Raw genomic sequence first — 16,772 nt, 5'->3', positions numbered from 1 at the left:
CCTGCATCCCATGGAGCCTGGCTGTCCCCCTTTTTGCCATGGCATGGGGGGGTGTCTCTGGCAACTGGTGGCCCGCAGGGACGGTGAGCTTCTTCCCTCTCCTCTTGGAGCGCCCCCTTCTGGAGTCACAATCTTAGCATTTTTATCCTGGTCACCTTGGCAGCTCGGAAAGGGCTGTGAAGGACCAAGGAATTAAGGGGCTTTTATAGGTTAGGTGGGGCCAGCAGAGAAGAAGCTGTGAGGAGGAGAGCCACCGAGGGGAGAATCTCATTGTCTGGTCCCCTTTATGCATGCTTGATCAATGTTCCCGTCGTAAACCCCCCCTTTTTAAAAAAAGTTGCCTCAAGTGAAATGCGAGTTTTTATTTGTTACATTCATCGACTACGTTTCTGTTCAGATTTTCCATCAACCCAAACTTATCAGAACAGTTAATGCAAATGCATCTTTGTGCATCCCTAACAGGTCAAAAAAAATTGTCTCTTGAAGCCCATTAATAATGGCTTGTAAAAGGGGGGGAAAGACCATTATCACCTTGCCTTGTGAACTGCACTTTTCCCGATAATTTTAATTTTCTTTCACGTTTTGTTCTTCCTGCCAATGAACTGAAATGTCTGTCAAATTCTAATTTCTCTAGGGCTCCTTTGCTCAAACTCTAGAATTGCAGGACCGGGGTGTGTGTGTCTGGGTGATGGCTTCATGGGCAGGATGAAAAATGACCTTTTTTTTGACTAGCTAAAAAAATTGTAATTTATCCCTAAGTCACTGGGGGGAAAAAAGTTAAGGGCTGGGTTGTTCTCCTGGCGCAAACCCCGTGGAAATGAGTGACCAGGAAGCGCTGTTAATTTCACCGGGGCTTGCGCAGGAGAACAGTGCAAAGGACAGTGCCCTTCATGAGTAGAAAGAGGTTCAAACAGAGTGGAGAGTTTTAAGCATCTGTGTTCTGGGCCTCTCTGAACAGAGAATGCGGTTTCTGTGAAAGCTGTCTTTGTAAGATGTCAATATTTTTATCAAAATAAATTATTCTGCTGCTTAAACAAAACCCACAATGCAATTCTGTCTGTCTCTCCATTGAGCTGCCCACTTCAAACGCTCCCATAATGCAAACCTCTATGAAAAGCAGAATTATTAGATGCAGCATCTGCTGGATTGTACCTTTTAAGACTGAGTTTACATTTTGCAAGGCTCACCATACATGGAGACACAGCACGCATGCACAATAGGTGTGTACATATATAAAGGCTTCTGCATACATGTGCGTGCAAACCTTCACACATGTGAAGCTGTTTTATATTGAATCAGACCATCAGTCCATCAAGGTCAGTACTACCTACTCAGACTGGCAGCAGCTCTTCAGGGTCTCAGGCAGAAAAAGGTCTTTTACATCCCCTACCTGGTCCTTTCAACTGGAGATGCCGGAGACTGAACCTGAGACCTCCGCATGCCAAGCAGAAGCTCTTCTGCTGAGCCACAGCCCTTCCTCATATTCTCCTGGACGACTGAAGACAAGCTGGTAGAGGGAAAAGAGTATTCGAGTATCAAAACAGTGCTACACTGTTCTGAAAGGTGTGGGGAAACACTGCTTGCAAGTCACAATTTCTGTCCACGTGAGAGTTTGGAAAGATCTGTGGCCATTCCAGGTCTTCTTCTACTGAGGTTCCACTTTCCCTTACTCCTGAGTTACCTACCTCCACAAAGATGTATTTTTGGATCAGTGAATTGCTGCTGTAGTGCAAATAAACTCTGATCATTCCAATTTATTACAGCCTCGGTTTCCCTTTTGAAGTCTGCTTTGGAGTTCTGTCTCTTTATTTAGATCCCAAACCTCTGGGCGTGCAGTATTTATTTCCCTCTGAGCCTGGAGAGGAATCTTATTCACATTGATGGGGAAATTCACATTGATGGGGAAATTCACATGTGTTGTCCTGAGCACATTTGGTAACACTATGATGTGAATGATATGGGCTAGTCTGAAGCATGTTAATGTATAGAAAAGCTGTCCTGGTAGAGCATGAGTCTGGTTACTACCTTACCATCTTTTGCTTTCAAGAAGTTTATTTTTACATAGCATAGCAGGGCTTGAGAAAGCAGAACATAACCAAACAATACTGTACAGGGGCTCGTCTTTTTGGGCAGAAGAGGTATGAGAAGGTGCAAGAGCTTCAACAAACCTGCACCATCATGGATGTCACCATGTTGTCAAAGGCCCTTGAAAGAAGAATAGGCAATGTTAAAGCAGCAGGAACTTAGACGAGACACACACACACAAGCAAAAAGAGGCGTTTCTTCCATGGACACTCCTGCTTCATGGGCACTGCAGCAACGTGCTCTGCAGGAAGATTTGATACCAGAGATGCTCAGAACAGCGTGTGGCAAAAGAGGCCATTGCTTGCTCCATGCACCCCTCTTTCGCTGGCGTGTTTCTGTATCATGTATCTGGTACGGTGAGGACAGATGATGCTCTTCGCAGGGCCAGAGGTGGCCCATGGGATCAGCAGAGCTTTATAAGCATGTTGCCGAATCCCCTTAGTATAAATCCAGTTGTCTGCCTTGGGTCAAGAACCAAGACTTTGACAGATGCAAGAGACCAAGGAAGATTCAGAGGGGTGGGAGCCCCCTTCCCCCTTGCTTACCTGGACTGGATTTGATCCCCAGGGTTGTAAAAAGGGTTACAGATTACATCTGTGTAAGAATTATGCAGCTTTCTGAACATCTAAAAGGGGAAAGAGATTTGGGTTGTTACAATCACACAGGAGCTTCTTGGCCTTGGGCAAGTAGAAGTGGCAGTCCTGATCCCACAGGCTTTGTGCTTTCTCTTCCCCCCCCCCCACTTACACTCCGGATTTCATTGTCTCGGAGCGCCGTGTTGGAAGAATCCACCACCATAACAAACTTCACCTTAGAGTTGGTCACGTAGCCGTATCTGCTCAGCTGGTCAAGAAATATATCTGCAGCCTGCTGTAGGAAGCCAATATTTTTTATGCCTTTGCTCATCCAGGTGAAGCTGGATTTAGATGAAGCGGAGGGGGGAGCCTCTCTTTCCGCTTTCTCACTGGCCCAAATACTTAGATGTCTGCTGATTTTAATTCCTGGGCTTCAGTGGTGCTAAATTTCAGGCACTTCAACTCGCTGGCAGAAGAAGCTGCACACAGTTGCATCTGTTAAGCCCCTGGAACAGTTGAATGCTGGCAGGACCCCTGTTTAGTCCCAGGTTCAATTCAACAGGGGACAGAATTTCTTTTGAACTGGACAGGAGGGCAGCTGAAAGATGCATGGCTGTGGCATAGTTCTGAGGGTTTTGTCTTGCTGGCCATGAAGTGAATATTTAAATTTAGTCTTAACTCATTCTAAGGGTAGATTTGTCCAGGAGCACCTTAGAGATTTTCAGGGTATAAGCTCTTGTGAGTCAAAGCTCCCCTCATCAGATACCTCTACTTGGACTCTCAAATCTTATACACCCAAAATCTTGCTGCTCTCTGAGGTGCTACTGGACTTGAGTCTGGCTGTTCTACTGCAGGCTAACATGGCTGCCCTCCGCAACTATCATTCTCAAGGAATTTTTTTTAAAAAGGATCTTCCTGCCCACATGGGACAGGTGTGTAAGATACACTTTGTAGTCTTCTGTTGGGTACAGCAGCCCCAGGTAGAGCTCTCTCTGGTCCACGAGAGCCTTCCCCATAGATGAGATTTTCTCGTCCACAACATCGAGGGAGGTGTGCACTGTGTAGTGGAACTTGAGTTCATTTTCGGTTGGGGTGCTCTTAATGTACAGAGGGTAGTTCTAGAGAGAGAAATGAGAAGGCACTGAATTGCGAAAGGGATCTGGCAGGTGATCCAAGTCTTGCCCCCCCCTTCGCCAACCCACAACAACAGGATGCCTTTGAGATAAAGTTAGAAGCAGCAGCATCTCAGACTAACCTTAATACAGATCCCCTATCTGATCAAGCCACCATAGGCTGGCTAACGGCAATGCAGGATTTTACAGTCTCCATAGCTAAAATCCGAGCTGGAAAAACATTTTAAATCCTAAACATTAGCTCCCCCTCCCATTGTAAAGGGATCGTTTATTTGAAATATCTACATGCCACCTTCCTCCAACTCAAAGAGGTGTACACAATGAAACAATATCCAGCCTTGGTTCAAATCCTGAACCATTTGCATCACAGGCACCTGCTTTTAATGAGGGTTGGCCGCTGCAAACCTCCACACGATCCAATTAGGTCTAAATGGGGACCTTCTGCATGCCAAGCAGATCCTCTACCACCGAGCCACGGCCCCTCCTCAGGGCCGCCCAGGTCTTTCTGTATCTCCTCTCCCCCCCTCCCCCCAAGTGAACCCCCAGTTCCCCTGTCGGCCCCCAACCCAAATACCCTCCTCCCCCTCCTGGAGACCCACTCGGGCCCCGCCCCCACCTCCTTGGCGATTACCGCGATGCAAACCGCCATCTTGGATCCTGGCAAGCGGGCTCTCTTTCCCCCTTGTCGCGCAGGCGCGTTCGGCCCCCGTATTATAGCCACGTGATCGAACGGCCGGCTCACGTGACGCGAAGCCGCTTTTCTGGGCGCGCTCCAGCTCGTTTTGTTCCCAGAGGGAAAAGTTGGCCGTATTTCAAAGACTTCCGGTTCCCATTCGACCGCTGTCATATGCGGGGCCGGGGATCAGCGCAGCTAAATGAGGGGATTTCTTTATCTGTTCTTTATCTTCACCCCGCCCACTTCTTCCTTTCCGTCTTCTCTTCCCCGTTTCCGAATCCCTATAGGGTGCCCCGTTCCGGCCTCTTTACACGGACTGCCCCGCACGTTCGAATGAGAGCCGGAAGTTGGCGGTACCGAGCAGCTCTGCGGAGGCCTTTCCCTCTTCCTGGCCCGTCTTCCCCCCCTGCCGTGGGCCGCCCGGGGGTCTCGCGCCCGGCCTGGCGCGGTTGCCATGGCGACGGGGCGGTGGCCGCGGTGGCTGCTGGCTCTGTGCGGCCTGGTCTGGGGGCCGAGCCTGGCGGGGGCCGCCAACGCCACTCGGGGCCCCCCCAACCTGGTCGTGTTGCTGATGGACGACGTGAGCCCCGTGGGGAGGGAGGGAGGCGGGCGGGAGGGGCTGGCCCTGAAGGCATGGAGGCTGCAGTTGGCAATCAGAGGTAGACTGCCCCTGAAGGTGGAGGCTCCCTTTGACAGTGAAGAGCGAGTAAAACGGTCCCCCTTTGTAAAACTGACTGAGCTGGTGGCAGACACTGTGGCAGTGAGTTCCACAAGTCAGTCGCACTGTAGGGGAGGGGCCGTGGCTCAGTGGGAGAGCCTCTGCTTGGCATGCAGAAGGTCCCAGGTTCAATCCCCGGCATCTCCAGTTAAAGGGAACTATATTTATTTATTTATTAGATTGATAACCTAACATAACATAATTTTAAAACACAACAACCAATATAAACATCCATGATAAAACCGACAATAAAATTCTAAAGCCTAACATGATGGCGCACCAGGTTTAAAACTGTACGGACGATACAGGTGGCAACCCTTCGCTTGTGTTGTTCCCACTCAAGGGGGAGAAGGGGGGGAGGCCTGTAAGATGATATAGATAATATAAGCTGATATAGGCGGCTGTCCTCTTGCAGGCAGGTAGGTGATGGGAAAGACCGTTTTCTGCCTGAGACCCTGGAGAGCCGCTGCCGGTCTAAGCAGACAAGACTGACTTTGATGGACCAAGAGGGGTCTGATTCAGTATGAGGCAGCCTCATGTGTTCACCCTCACTCCAACAAGCGACTCATGTGCAGCATAACCCTCCAGTAGTTCACAGAGCAAAAGGCCCTTTCTCCTCACTGTGTTTTGCGCTTCTTGGTAAGGCCCCCTTTTTTGGAGGAACCAAAGTGCTGTCAACAGCTAATCATGGTATAGAAAAGCTAAACCATGGTTTAGAAAAGCTATCTCAGACACGTTCAGCAGCATTCTTCTTTATTTTATTTTCAAATGCTTTTCTCCTGCAAAGAGGCACTCAAGGTGCATAAAAGTCACACCAAATAGCCAGTACTGTACAATACAAGGACCCTAAACATCTGTCACCACAGGTCTCAGGTGGCGGCATCAGATGTTTCCGACTAGATATCACTGGAGTGTGCGGTGCAGCATTTTTCCTTTTGCCCAAATGGGAAACTAATCTCATTCTTTTTGATGGGAGAAAGTGAAGGGCAAACTTGGGGGACACCGCACCTGCTTTCTCTCCACCCCATTGAGAATTTAGCCCACTTCTGTCTCTTTTTCCTCCTGGCCATGCTGCCATGCGAGGAAGAGCTGGGAATCGGCTTTTCTGCAAAAAAGAGAGAGAGAGAGTCCATGTCTTGGAACCCAGGGCTGATTTCTCCTGCATCCTCCTCACTTGAGCACTCCGCTTGCTGCTGCATGTATGAATCGCCTCTCCCTTGAAAAGTGTGTGTGTGTGGTGATGTCGAGTGAGCGGCACGACAGCCCAGCGGGGGCTTCAGATGTGGTTGCTGATTTGCACATGTGAGTTTCCTTGGAATTGACATCACCTTGTGGTTGAGGTGCTTGTGTGAACTCGGAGAGGGTGGAGACCGCTGGACTGCAGGGGCTAAGGCGTGGAGCCCAGGCTTTGGAATAGGCTTTGGCTCCCGTGTGGTGGGGAAGGGGCTTTTCTTTAGAAATGAGGGCACTTCTTAACTTCTAAAATGCCTGGAAACGGATACTGGTCCCTGTTGTCTGGAGGTCTTGCTCCTTACTCACAGGCCCATGTAACTGCTTGTCGCAGGAGAGAAGCACTCTTGCGATCACTGCACACCGTTGTTCAAGGATGACCTCTGGCTCTGGGGTCTAGCCCTGGGCTGACGGCTCCAGGGGGCTTTTCTCAAGTTACCGGCCCTGCCCCTGGAGTTGGTGAAGATTGGAAGCGTTTTGCTTGAGTGGCTGGCTGGCTGCTAATTGTGGTCAGGAGACTGTGTTTGGGGGCTCATGTGTTTCCAGGTACTGGATGGATATTTGGAATTACTGGAGCTTTGATTCAATACAGAAAAGCTGCCAGGGAATGGAACCCCTTTGGTTGAAGATTTGGTCTGTGCTTTGTCAAAGAATTTAGGGGCGGAGAGAGGTTGGGCACTGCAATTTAAGAAAAATGTAGACAAGCTGGAACATGTCCAGAGGAGGGCAACCAAGATGGTGAGGGGGCTGGAGACCAAGTCCTATTAGGAAAGGTTGAAGGAGCTGGGTATGTTTAGCCTGAAGAGGAGAACACTGAGAGGGGACATGATAACCATCTTCAAGTACTTGAAAGGCTGTCATAGAGAGGAGGGTGCCGAGTTGTTTTCTGTTGCTCCAGAAGGTTGGACCAGAAACAACAGGTTGAAATTAAATCAAAAGAGTTTCCATCTAGACATTAGGAAGAATTTTCTAACAGTTAGAGTGGTTCCTCAGTGGAACCGGCTTCCTCGGGAGGTGGTAAGCTCTCCTTCCCTGGAGGTTTTTAAGAAGAGGCTAGATGGCCATCTGTCAGCAATGCTGATTCTATGACCTTAGGCAGTTCATGAGAGGGAGGGCCTCTTGGCCATCTTCTGGGCATGGAGTGGGGGTCACTGGGGGTGTGGGGTGGAGAGGTAGTTGTGAATTTCCTGCATTGTGCAGGGGGTTGGACTAGATGACCCTGGTGGTCCCTTCCAACTCTATGATTCTGTGATGGGAACAGAAGGATGCAGTGGCACGGAGACTGTTCACCTTTGGGATTGGAAGTTGCACAGAAGGACAGGCTCTGGGGCCTGATGTGTTGGTTGTTCAGGATGCCCCTCAGTCTCAGCTGTGGGAATGATTAGGAAAGGAGTTGAAAATAAAATGGCTAATTATGGTAATGCTCCTGTATAGAACTATGGTGAGGCCTCATTTAGAGGCCTGTACCCTGTTCTCTTTGCAGTTCTGGTCACCGTATCACAGATAGGATATTGCAGAGCTGGAAAAAGTACAGGAGAGGATGACCAAGACTATTAAGGGGTTAGAGCACCTTTCCTATGAGGTAAGGCCTGGGAGCCTGGAACTTTACATCCTAGCAAAAAAAATGGATGAAGGGAGACACGATAGAGGTTTATAAATAGACCTAACCACAAAGGCTTATTTTCCTCACTTGCCACTTAGGCTCATAACCTCCACAAAGAACACAGATTTCTCTCGCACTCCACACTCTTCACCCACTCTGCTCTCTTCTGTGAACTGATCATGAGAGGGAGGGCAGGAACGAATGAGTCAGTGCTCAGTTCTCCTGGCCCTTTCTTGCATGCCCAGGGAAATGCCGATCGCCACTTTAGGGTCAGGAAGCAATTTTCCTCCAGGCCAGATTGGCCAGGGATCCTGTCCTCTGGGCATAGAGCAGGGGTCACTGGAGGAGTCGTGAATTTCCTGCATTGTGCAGGGGGTTGGACTAGATGACGCATAAGGTCCCTTCCAACTATATGTTTCTATGTTTTCTCACACACAAGGAACACACTTTCTCTCTCCAAACCAGTCAGTTCTGCCCCCCTGGGGTACAGCTACTGTCCAATCATAACGCACACATCCAGCCCCTCTCTTTCGTACTGTAGAGGCCTGCGTTTTAAATCTCAGCAACATACGTTTAAAACCCCACATTAAATCACAGAAATAAAGCACACGCAAAATATTTACTTAGTGAAACACCACATAAGCAAACACCGGGTCACAGCCCATTCTCTCCCCCACCCCCCATTACAGGGAGAATAAAGCTGACGGACATTAAAAGGCTGTTGTAAGGTTTACAGCAAAGGGATGTTTGTCAAGCACTTTGAATGCTCGAAAGTGCCACATAAGCACTAAATAGTATTATCTCAGGCTTCAGGAAATGTTCTCCCAGCCATCTCCCGTATGTGGTGTAGTGGTTAAGAGCGGTGGTTTGGAGCAGTGGAGTCTGATATGGAGAACCGGGTTTGACTCCCCACTCCTGCACATGAGTGGCGGAGGCTAATCTGGTGAACTGGATTTGTTTCCCCACTCCTCCACATGAAGCCAGCTGGGTGACCTTAGGCTAGTCACACTCTCTCAGCCCCACCCACCTCACAGGGTGTCTGTTGTGGGGAGGAGAAGGGCAGGTGATTGTAAGCCAGTTTGAGTCTCCTTTAAGTGGTAGAGAAAGTCGGCATATAAAAACCAACTCTTCTGCTCTGTGTATTCCTGTTGACGGTATGAAGGTGCTCTGCGTTGGATAACATTTTGTGCAGGCCTAAGATTTAGCAGTGCCGAGTCGCTGCCTGTATCCAGGTCTGGCTGAGGCCTTGGTCTGTTCCTGGGCACTTGTGGCAATTGTGATTCATCAGCCATTTTAAGCAAATTATTCCAGCGCTCAGCTAACCTAAACTGTTAGAAAAATGATTCCTAATGTCTCTCTTGAATTTCCTGTTTTTTAGTTTCAGGCCATTACTTCTTGCACCCCCATTTTTAGCTGCCTGAAATTGTTGGTGTAATTTTTTTTTTAAAAAGAGCTCCCGTTGATATAAGCGTTTTCTATACTACAAAAAGGTTCTCTCTCTCTTGTTCCCTTGTGCTTTCTTTTTATGTTCAGTATAGAGGTGTCAGAAAAAGTTGAGGTGGAGTCGGGGTCAGGAGTGGTTTAGCGGCAGGTGGCAGTTCCCAAACGGTTGGACGTTCCCTTGACTTTGCCCCGCGAAGGGGGGATTCACGCAACCGCCACAAAACGACTGGCGTGGCTACACACAGTGCGTAATTTGCCTTTAGAATTAATTTGCCCAGGATGGAGCGATGGCCGCTGCCTAAGTTGCTTTTAAAAAGGATTAGAAGAATTTGCCCTTTCCGCGAGAAACGGAACTTCCACGCTCTGAAGCAGGGTGTCTTCTGATCAACAGATGCTGCAAACTAGTGGGTGGCGCTTTGGCTGTCTCCGTCTGGACCTCCTCAGGTTCTTATGGTGGAGACTGGGCTGGGTGGACCTTTGGGCCCGATGTGGCAGAGGATTGTTGCTCGGAGCAGGTCTCCCTGGCCCTTTTGTAGTGGGTTTGATTAGCAGGAGACAGGGTGTCCACTGACCTCCTCCTGCTGGTACTGAACAGGACTCTCTCACTCCCAGCTCCTTGTGTTGACGTTCTCTTGCCAGGGATGACTCAGTTATGTTTTCTTGGCAAGCTTCTTTCCCTTCTGGAGGCCCTCCCCCTTAAACGGCATTGCCTTCCCACTAGTGGAGTTGACAGCAGTTGCTCCTCTCTTAAGCCTGGAGCGCTGGAAGTAATTTGTGGAGGGTGTGTGTGTTGCTTAGTTCCTACTTTGAGGAATCCTGCAGCAAAACTTTTAGGTAGCCAAATGAGAAAAATGCCTGCCTATTCTCCAGGCTGCGCTGTATGTCGGTTATGCTACAGACTGATTAATCACCTTTTATTTCTCACGTGTGTGGATTCTTTCTGCAGATGGGATGGGGTGACTTAGGTGTGTTTGGGCATCCTTCCAAAGAAACCCCAAATTTAGACCGGATGGCCTCCGAAGGAATGCTTTTCCCAAGCTTCTATGCTGCCAATCCTCTCTGTTCTCCATGTGAGTAAAACTCCACACCCATTAGAAGAGTGGTACTTGGTTTGAATCTGTCATGGGGTCGCTGTGCGGCTGTGGGGAACAACTGTCTTCGTTATTAAGCACCAAGGTTATGAAGTGCTTTGCACGTTAGACGTGCCATCCAGCGCAGTAGCAGCGCAGTCCTTGAGTGCTAGAGAAAGATGTTTACCGAGATCATGGCTGAAACGTGGCAGAGCTCCCAGATGGCGCATCAGGAAGTGCATGTTTGTCACCACAGTTTGGCATCCAATAGTTCCCCCCAAGCTCTCCTCCAGCCACATGGATTATCAGCGCTATTAGGCCAGTTGGGGGGCAGGAACAGTGAAACACCCATACATCAGAACTGTTGTGATAGAACAGAACGGGCCAGAAGTGTTCCAAGGACAGTAAAACCACTGTATTTTTTTTGTAATTTCTTCCTGCAGCCAGGGCAGCGTTACTAACAGGTCGCCTCCCTATCCGGAATGGCTTCTACACCACAAATGCCCATGCCAGAAATGGTACGTGCTTCTTCTCCTACAAATCACCCTTGAGTTTTGGCAAACTGCTAACTATGTTGGCTGGGCTCTTCATCCAAGCCCTCCTTTTAAGCACAGACTTCGTAACGGGAAGGGCTGTCGATCAGTGGTAGAGCATCTGCTTGGCATGCAAAATGTCCCAGGTTCAATCCCTGGCATCTCCAGTTAAAAGGATCAGGTAGCAGATGACGGGAAAGACTTCTGCCCGAGGCCCTGGAGACCTCCTACCAGTCTGAGTAGGTGATAGTGGCTGTGATGGACCAAGGGCCTGATTCAGTGGGAGGCAGCTCCATATGTTCTAGGCTTTGGTACTAAGCATACTTACTTGGGAGCAAGTTTTACTAAAATCTGAAAGCTGCTTCCCAATGAAGGCTTCTGAGCGGTGGTTTGTGCAGACAGATTGGCCGGGTGCCCCTGGCCCTGTTTGCGGGGACAAGTGTGAGGCTTCTGTCTTCCCACACGTGCAAAAAGAGAATGTCTCCAAATGTTCATGCTATAGTACAAATGCCAGTGTTCGAGTTGTTAATTCGCTCTTGTGCCTTCTGATAAAAGAAGTTGTTTTCCTGGCTGGGTTAATTAACATTCAGCAAAAGGGATGGTGGAAGGAATTGCATGTTAATAACGTAGGTTAACAATCTGTTTGAAACCCAGTCCTTGAGAAATATGTTCTTTCTGCTACGCCAGGCAAGGGCATCTGGAGGGCACCACCAAGCTGTCCGCAAAGAGAGCTCCACTCCAGCACTCCTGTTGGGAGATGCCAACTTGAGCTGATTGGAGGCCGATCTGGTCGGTGTTAGTGTGCCTTGTTCCAAAATGGCAGATGCTGTAGGAGACCATATGTTTTGGAGCATGCATTTGCAGCTACGGATTGATGCACGCTGCGTCTTGGCAAGCGTGGGTGTTCATTTCTTATCTGACAGAGGAGGGTTGCTCGTGCATTAGAAACACGTTTACTACAGAGGAATAGTCCAGAGATTTAAACCAGCTGGTGGCCTCTAACCGGATCCCCCTGTCCTTTATGTCAGCAGGCTTCAGCCTTTCCACACCTGGGATTCTCTTAGCTTGGGACCCACTGAGCTGCGTAGATTACTGTATGACCAGTCACAATCTCTCAGGCTAACGTAACGTTCTTCACAGAGGATGTTCTGAGGATAGAGGCAGCCCAGGGAGGTGGTGGTGGTGGTGGGCCTTGTATGTCACCCTGAACTCTTTGGAGGAAGGGCAAGGATGGAATAAATGAAGCTGCCCTCAGAAATCATCAGGCTCAGTGGCAGAGCATCTGCTTAGCATGCAGCAGGTCCCGGGTTCAGTCCCCGGCATCTCCAACGTAAAGTGTCAGGTAATAGGTGATGTGAAAGCTCGTTAAACACACATGAAGCTTCCTTATGCTGAATCAGACCCATGGTCCATCAAATTCAGTATTGTCTACTCAGACCGGCAGCCACTCTCCAGGGTCTCAGGCAGGAGTCTTTCACATCGCCTACTTGACTACTCCCTTTAACTGGAGATGCCAGGGATTGAGCCGGGGACCTTCTGCGTGCCAAGCAGATGCTCTACCACTGAGCCACAGCTCCTTCCCAACCCAGAGCCTGATTTATTGCCTCTTCTCTGACTTTGGTAGGAAACATCTTCTGGAATTCCCCATTTCCCATCACACTTTTGACTCCCTTTGTCCCCATCCCCCTGTATTCCCACAGTTCACATTTCAGGTCGGTCTCCAACCAGCCAGGGCTAAATGCAGCTCTCCTCTGCTTGTTTGTGATGAAGCCGGAGGGCAAATTTGCAACACAGGCAAGTGAGTTTGAGGATGTCCTTTCCCTTTGCTCATGTCCTTTCCCTTTGCTTTCTTTATGTACCTACTTTTTAAAAAAGCAACTGGCGGATTGTCTTCTTTTTCAGGTCCTGTGAATGAATGAGGCCTGCTTACTAACCAGAGAACTGAACTAACCAGAGAACTTACTAACCAGAGAACTGTGCACGAACTGAACGGAAGCTTTTAAGGGGTTTCCTTGAAATGTATTCTAGGGCTCGGTGGTGGACTGTGGCCTCTGCCCTGCTGCTCCATCCACACTCCTCCCCTGTCTTCCCAAGCTTTTCATCTGCAGCTCCAAAACCCCATCCAGATTTCGAAATACCCTCAGGCTGGCCCAGTGTAGAGCCCTGTTAATCCCTTGTTCCCTCTGAGAAACTTCTGTCTACTAATTTGACTGCAATGTTCTTGCCTTCATGCAGCCTATACACCCCAGGAGGTAGTCGGGGGCATCCCAGATTCTGAACTGCTCCTTCCAGAGCTGCTGAAGAAAGCCGGCTACGTCAACAAGATCATTGGCAAATGGTAAAAGTTCTCTTTGACTGCCTCCCTTGTGTGTGGCTTCCTTGATATATGGAGGAATCCGAGTCTGAGCCAGTTGGTTCATTCTGTGATTCCTGTCTTCAGAGCACCAGACAGGGTATCTCCCCAGCCACCTGCTGTGATTAATTTCAGAGCTGAGGACTGTCATCTATAGAGAGAGAGAGTGCTATCTTAGATGCGGCATGTTGCACTTATTTTCATCACAAATTACAAAGCCGCTCTGCTGGAGCACGTCACGGCCGCCTTCAAATCTTTTATCTTTGGCCCCTGCCGGATGCTGATCTCGGCAGGTGTGGCGTCCGTCTCCAAAACTGTAAGCTTCTCATTTTTTGATTCTGCTTGAATAGTAGGGTTCTTTGGGCGACTTCAGCGTTTCGTTCCCTCCCCAAAAGGCGAACGGACTGATGCTGCAGTTGTTCTGAAGAGTCAGGGCGTAATCTAGGTGAGCAGAGGGCAAATGGAGAGCTCGTGAACAAATATTGACCCGCAATCTGCCCGTGCCGTATCCTACAAGCTCCTTTAAAAGAGCTAAGAGTTGGATCATTGAAATTGATGGCAGACCCTCCGCGGTGCTGGCGCAGGTGTTAACAAAGGAAATTGCCAGGCCTCTGAAAACAGTTCTTTTATATAAATCATGGTTGTTAAGAAAAAGCTTGTGGCAGCTGCAAAAGGAAGCGTGATTTCTGAGCTGCTGCGGAAGAAAAAGGTAGAAAGAGCAGGTGCAGAGATGTCCGCGTCTCTTCCTGCTGATCTCCTGTCTGTTGCCTGTGGTGAAATGTTTGGATTTGTTGCCGGGAAGAAAATTTCAGCGCAGGGCCCGTAGTGAGCCCCCCCCCCCCATCTTCTGCCCTTGACACTGCATCTCCCTCCCGAATTCTTCTTGACATTCACCTATAAAAAACTCCTGAAACTTAATGAGCACCTGATGATTTTGGAATTGCTGTATCCAGATGCATTATGAGCCGGCATGAAGAAATAATGCCAGTTAAGTTGGTAGCCATTTTAGTGTAATCTAAAATTACCTGTCACTTGACTGACTCGGTAGCTGAATCTGTCTAGGGGTAAAGAGGACAGCCTGGTGTAAAGAAGATCCTGAATGCAGACGATCCATGAATAGCTTTGCCTTTAATTTGGAGAACAGAATCTAAGCGCCAGGGTGGTGGAGTGGCGAACAGGCTGGGATTTGACCAGCTTGACCGGGGTTCAGACCCTTCTCACTCAGCCAGGAGGATCACAAGGTGACCTTGAGGCAGTTGCTGTTTCTCTACTTCACAGGGTTGTTCAGAGACTAAACTGTGAGGGTCCTCAGAGGAAGGGGGGAATAAAAATGTAATAGATAAATTAGGCCAAATTCCAGAGGGTCAGCTGCAGCAAAATCAAAAACAGCTCGATTTGAGTCCAGAAGCATATTAGAGACCAACGGGGTTTTCAGGGAACAAAGCTTTCTAGAGTCGAAGCTCCCTTTGTCAGATACTCTCAGGAGCTTTGACTCTAGACAGCTTCTATTTTATTGATCTCGAAGGTGTTACTGGACTCAAATCTAGCTGTTCTACGGCAGACCAACATGGCCTGCTCTCTGAAACCACCGTCAAAAAGGAGTCTTGTGAAACCCTAAAGCCCAGGTGACTGGTTATGGCAGAAACTTTTCTGGACGGGACTCCAACTCCTGGTCCCTGAATGCCACTGTCGAGGTGTTAGTCTTTTGGGTGCCGTGAGACTCCCTTCTGTTTTCAGGAGCATCAGAAAGAGGGTTGGTGGGTGCATTTGACAGGGCTCGTGCGCAAGCCGGCGAACGTTGACTCACGATCCAATTGTTTATCATCAGAAGCCCAGGATGGGAGGGAGCTCACCCAGAGCAGTGAATTATTTATTGCCGCAAATCCAGCCATCAGACTCCCTCCGACAAAACCGGATCAGTGGGCTGCAGGCAATGGGTTGCAGCTGAGTGCTAATAAATGTAAATTCATACACCTGGGGAAAGGGAGGCAACGGCACAGATACAGATTGGTTCCAGGGAGCAATCTGGCAGGCAGCGAGCCCTGAACAACCTCAGCGGCAGAGCGGAAAGCTAATTAAGTCTGAGCTCGAAGCACAGTTCTGCACGCGCGAGCTCAGGAGGCTCCAGATTGGCTGGACCCCTGGCCCGTCGCGTCAGCCTGTTTCTAGGGCCAGACTCTGAACCTCAGGGCAAGGGGGAAGACAAGGGCGTCCTGCTCGTATATCTCTGGCCACAGCAATGGCTGGGGCAGGGTGTGGACCGAGGCGTTCTCGGGGCTGTGTGCGCTCTTCTCTGCGGAGCCCATCCTGATACTGCACCCCAAAAGGTGAATTCCGTGCCCTCCAAGTGTAATTCTGGAATCCTCACAGGCCATTATCTCCTCTTCATGCTTTGAGCCAACGTTAAGAGCGGTGGTTTGGAGCGGTGGACTCTGATCTGGAGAAGTGGGTTTGATTCCCCACTTCTCCACATGAGTGACGGACTCTAATCTGATGAACCGGGTTGGTTTCCCCACTCCTCCACATGAAGCCAGCTGGGTGACCTTGTGCGAGTCACACTCTCTCAGCCTCACCTACCTCACAGGGTGTCTGTTGTGGGGATGGGAAGGGAAGGTGATTGTAAGCCGGTTTGATTCTTCCTTAAGTGGTAGAGAAAGTCGGCATATAAAAACCAACTCTTCTTCTTCTGAGCAGTGGCTTATTTCCAGCTGCTGGGGGATGTTGTCTGGGGGAGGGGGAAAGTAGGCAAGCAAAGGCGCCTCTGTGGGGCGGGGAAGGTCAAGAAGGGCAGACCTGAGCAGGGTCTGAACTGCACACTTGGGCCTGAACCCAGTTTCCAAACCTTCGGCTGCTGGGCTTAAGTGGATCAGTGCTGGGTCGGTTCTTCCAGAGGCTGCCTTTTTATCCAATTTCCCTAAAGGGCCAGTGCGGTGGACAGACCCTCTCCTACGGATCCCAGACAGTCTTCTGTTCTTTCTTTTTCTAGGCATCTTGGCCACCGACCCGAGTTCCATCCCCTGAAGCATGGATTTGATGAGTGGTTTGGATCCCCCAACTGTCACTTTGGGCCTTATGATAACAAAGCCGCTCCAAATATCCCCGTTTACAGGGACTGCGAGATGATTGGCAGGTAGCTGCTTTTCGGTGGCGTGGCTGCCTTCGTGGCTGTGCTTCCTTCCTGGTTTCACTGTTTGCTGAGATGCCGCCCTGTGGGAAAGGGCCTCAGGCTCCGCCCTGCTGCCCCTCCTGCCAGCAGAGTATGACACGCTTGCGTTTGCCTTCCTTTCCAGTAAATGGCCAGGAAGCGTTTGGCTTCTGGATGAGGTAACAGTGCAGGGCTTTCCCAGAAACTC

The 16,772-nt window shown here is 49.5% G+C and overlaps 2 protein-coding genes across 3 annotated transcripts in view; one reads left to right on the top strand and one right to left on the bottom strand.

Annotated features, from left to right (window-relative positions):
- Positions 1-2,096: 2,096 nt before the first annotated feature.
- TRAPPC2L (trafficking protein particle complex subunit 2L) lies at positions 2,097-4,463 on the bottom strand. 2 transcript variants are annotated; one of them, XM_056862682.1, is made up of 5 exons: positions 4,410-4,463; positions 3,602-3,778; positions 2,833-2,916; positions 2,631-2,710; positions 2,097-2,205 (listed from the first exon to the last, which is right to left on the bottom strand). In XM_056862682.1, exons 1-5 carry the CDS (start codon positions 4,440-4,442, stop codon positions 2,160-2,162), a joined length of 420 nt encoding a protein of 139 aa, XP_056718660.1. In that variant the 5' UTR covers positions 4,443-4,463; the 3' UTR covers positions 2,097-2,159. The 2 variants fall into 2 exon arrangements, with proteins under 2 accessions (XP_056718660.1, XP_056718659.1); XM_056862681.1 differs by having other exon boundaries at positions 2,833-2,920; positions 3,606-3,778.
- Positions 4,464-4,917: 454 nt separating this feature from the next.
- The window catches only part of GALNS (galactosamine (N-acetyl)-6-sulfatase), a 49,846-nt gene continuing 37,991 nt past the window's right edge, over positions 4,918-16,772 (top strand). Inside the window, exons 1-5 of the mRNA XM_056862550.1 lie at positions 4,918-5,049; positions 10,410-10,533; positions 10,977-11,051; positions 13,302-13,404; positions 16,406-16,549. Of these exons, the coding sequence (XP_056718528.1) occupies positions 4,924-5,049; positions 10,410-10,533; positions 10,977-11,051; positions 13,302-13,404; positions 16,406-16,549 (572 nt within the window). The 5' untranslated portion in view covers positions 4,918-4,923. The remainder of the gene's footprint in view (positions 5,050-10,409; positions 10,534-10,976; positions 11,052-13,301; positions 13,405-16,405; positions 16,550-16,772) is intronic.

The sequence above is a fragment of the Euleptes europaea genome, chromosome 17 (assembly GCF_029931775.1).
Source record: "Euleptes europaea isolate rEulEur1 chromosome 17, rEulEur1.hap1, whole genome shotgun sequence".
Classification (NCBI taxonomy): Eukaryota; Metazoa; Chordata; class Lepidosauria; order Squamata; family Sphaerodactylidae; genus Euleptes; species Euleptes europaea.
This window is presented reverse-complemented; position numbering and strand designations above follow the sequence as displayed.